The sequence below is a fragment of the Apium graveolens genome, chromosome 7, assembly GCF_009905375.1.
Source record: "Apium graveolens cultivar Ventura chromosome 7, ASM990537v1, whole genome shotgun sequence".
In the NCBI taxonomy this organism is placed as follows: Eukaryota; Viridiplantae; Streptophyta; class Magnoliopsida; order Apiales; family Apiaceae; genus Apium; species Apium graveolens.
This window is the reverse complement of record NC_133653.1, coordinates 157,245,808-157,248,357: the sequence shown is the minus strand read 5'-3', so window position 1 is coordinate 157,248,357 and position 2,550 is coordinate 157,245,808. Positions and strand designations below refer to the sequence as shown.

The following is a 2,550-nucleotide window of genomic DNA, read 5'->3' as shown; positions in this document are numbered from 1 at the left end:
TTGATTCGGGTGATGCGGAGTGCGGATTACTCTTGCTACGAGAACTATAAGAAAATAGTTTTGGTAATTTCTTTTATCGGGTGGATGTAGATGATGAGAATCGTGTACGAAGTTTGGTGTGGGTTGATCCTCGGTCCATGAATGCGTACAAGAATTTTGGTGATGTGGTTACGTTCGATTCAACTTACCGGACGAATGGGTATTGTATGCCTTTCATACCTATTACGGGCGTAAACCACCATTATCAAAATATACTATTCGGATTTGCACTTGTAAGGGATGAGACTGAGGCATTGTATAAGTGGGTTTTGAGAACATGGTTGGAAGCCGTCGACAATAAACTGCCTCGAACAATTATTACTGATCAAGACATTGCATTGGTAAATGTCATTGCCTAGGTCATGCATATGCCACAAACAAAGCATAAATATTGTACATGGCATATAAGTAGTAAGTTTCCCGAGAAGTTGTCTTATTTGTACACAAATTATCTGGAGTTCAAGACAGAGTTTAATGCATGTGTGTACAAGTCGTTGACATCTACAGAATTTGAAGGTATATGGGAGCAATTAATCGAGAAGTACGATCTTGAGGATCATGCTTGGTTAAATGACATGTATGCTATTAGAACTCAATGGATTGGTGCTTACACGAAGAAACATTTTTCCGCCGGCATGACTACAAGAGTCTACAAATTCTTTGTTTGATAAATATGTGCAATCATCTACCGGTTTGAAGGAATTCATTGAGAACTCCCAAAAGGCTTTGGAGACACAATATCTGAAGGAGGTTAAAGCCGATTATGACACCGAATAATTGGAAATGAGATCAGTTTTGCAATCGTCCTTGGAAATGCATGCATCCGAAATCTACACGAAAGAAATGTTCAAACGTTTTCAAAAGGAGCTTATGAAAAGTACATGTTACATCGTGAACAGTGTCAAAAACAATGGAACTTATATGTCGAAACTGTATTTGGTTGAGAAGGCTACCCTGTCGAAGAATTGCAAAAGAAAATATCGAGTGACGGTTTTCATGTACGAAAAAATTGAATGCTCGTGTAAGAAGTTTGAACATTCCGGGATGATTTGCAAACACATGATCCGTTATCTTGACAAAAAACAAAAAATCAAGATACCAGAAAGTCTCATCATGGGTAGGTGGACAATGAACGACAACAAAATTGCGGGGCCTCTTCCATATGCTCCTCTCGCTATTGGTAATGATGGTGCGTCACAACCATTAAGGTATGGTGCATTGTGCAAATCTTTTCAAGATTTAGCTACTTCCGATAGTTGTTCCATTTCACGGTATAAATACTTAATGGGTGTGTTTGATATAGAGAAGAGATACTTGAAAGATGCTTTTGCGGATGAAGACCGTAGCGAAAGAACCCATGAGGCGAAAACTCAAGAGGACTACCAACATGATCCAATATTCGATCCTCCAACGTCGAAAACTAAAGGAAGGAAAAAAATAAAAAGATTTAAAAGTGGAATTGAGACGGCAACTTCAAAGATCAAGATCAAGCCTCGCAAGTGCAATTATTGTGGGGAGATCGGAGCAGAACATGATGCAAGAAACTGTCCCCTAAGGGAGGAGCATGATCGAAGAAATTTTTAGGTTTTAACCTAATAATTGTTGACAAGTAGTACATTAGTTCTTTTAACTTTTCTATTAATATTACATAATATTAACGTTATTTTTAAATTTACACATAATGTTGCATATTAATGTTATTTTTTTAAAAAAACCAAGTTTAGTAATATTAATATTGTTTAAACATTTTTCAACACCAAAACTCTTAAAATAATTAAAATATGCAGTAGTAATAGGAAAATTTGAAAAAAATGATTTAATAAATAAAGTCAACTAGACCTTAAAATAGTGAACACGAACGTGGTATTTCCCCTAACTCGGTCTGGAGTTCTTTACTTTAGGGCCGCTCTTTTCATCCAACTCGAAATATCGGAAGAGAATAGTGACAGAGCACCCAGCAATGAGACATTGCTAGAGGTCACACTGCAGCAATGACTCATTCCGGGGTACTCTGCTCCACCCAAAACTCACTACCTCTTTTTGTTACAAAAGTGAGTTTAGTAATATTAATATTTTTTAAATATTTTTCAACACCAAAACTCTTAAAATAATTAAAATATGAAGTATTAATGTAAAATTTTGAAAAAAGTGATTTAATAAACAAAGTCAACTAGACATTAAAATAGTCAATGTGAACTAGTGACAGAGTACCTAGCAATGAGACATTGCTGGAAGTACTTACTGCAGCAATGACTCATTGCTGGGAGCTCTGTTCCACCCAAAACTCACTACCTCTTTTTGTTAACAAAACTTGGTTTTTAGTAATATTAATATTTTTTAAATATTTTTCAACACCAAAACTCTTAAAATAATTAAAATATGCAGTATTAGTGGAAAATTGATTTAATAAACAAAGTCAACTAGACCTTAAAATAGTCAACAGGACCTAGTGACAGAGCCCCTAGCAATGCCTCATTGCTGGGTATGGTCACTGCAGCAATGAATTATTGG

The 2,550-nt window shown here is 35.8% G+C and overlaps 1 protein-coding gene across 1 annotated transcript; it reads left to right on the top strand.

The window, feature by feature from the left end:
- The first annotated feature begins 822 nt into the window (after positions 1–822).
- LOC141674148 (protein FAR1-RELATED SEQUENCE 3-like) lies at positions 823–1,623 on the top strand. The gene has a single exon (XM_074480870.1). The coding sequence runs from the start codon at positions 823–825 to the stop codon at positions 1,621–1,623; it is 801 nt and encodes a 266-aa protein (XP_074336971.1).
- Positions 1,624–2,550: the final 927 nt, after the last annotated feature.

Coding starts and splice junctions, on each gene's coding strand:
- LOC141674148 (XM_074480870.1), top strand. CDS start 823: ATGAGATCAGTTTTGCAATCGTCCTTGGAAATGCATGCATCCGAAATC.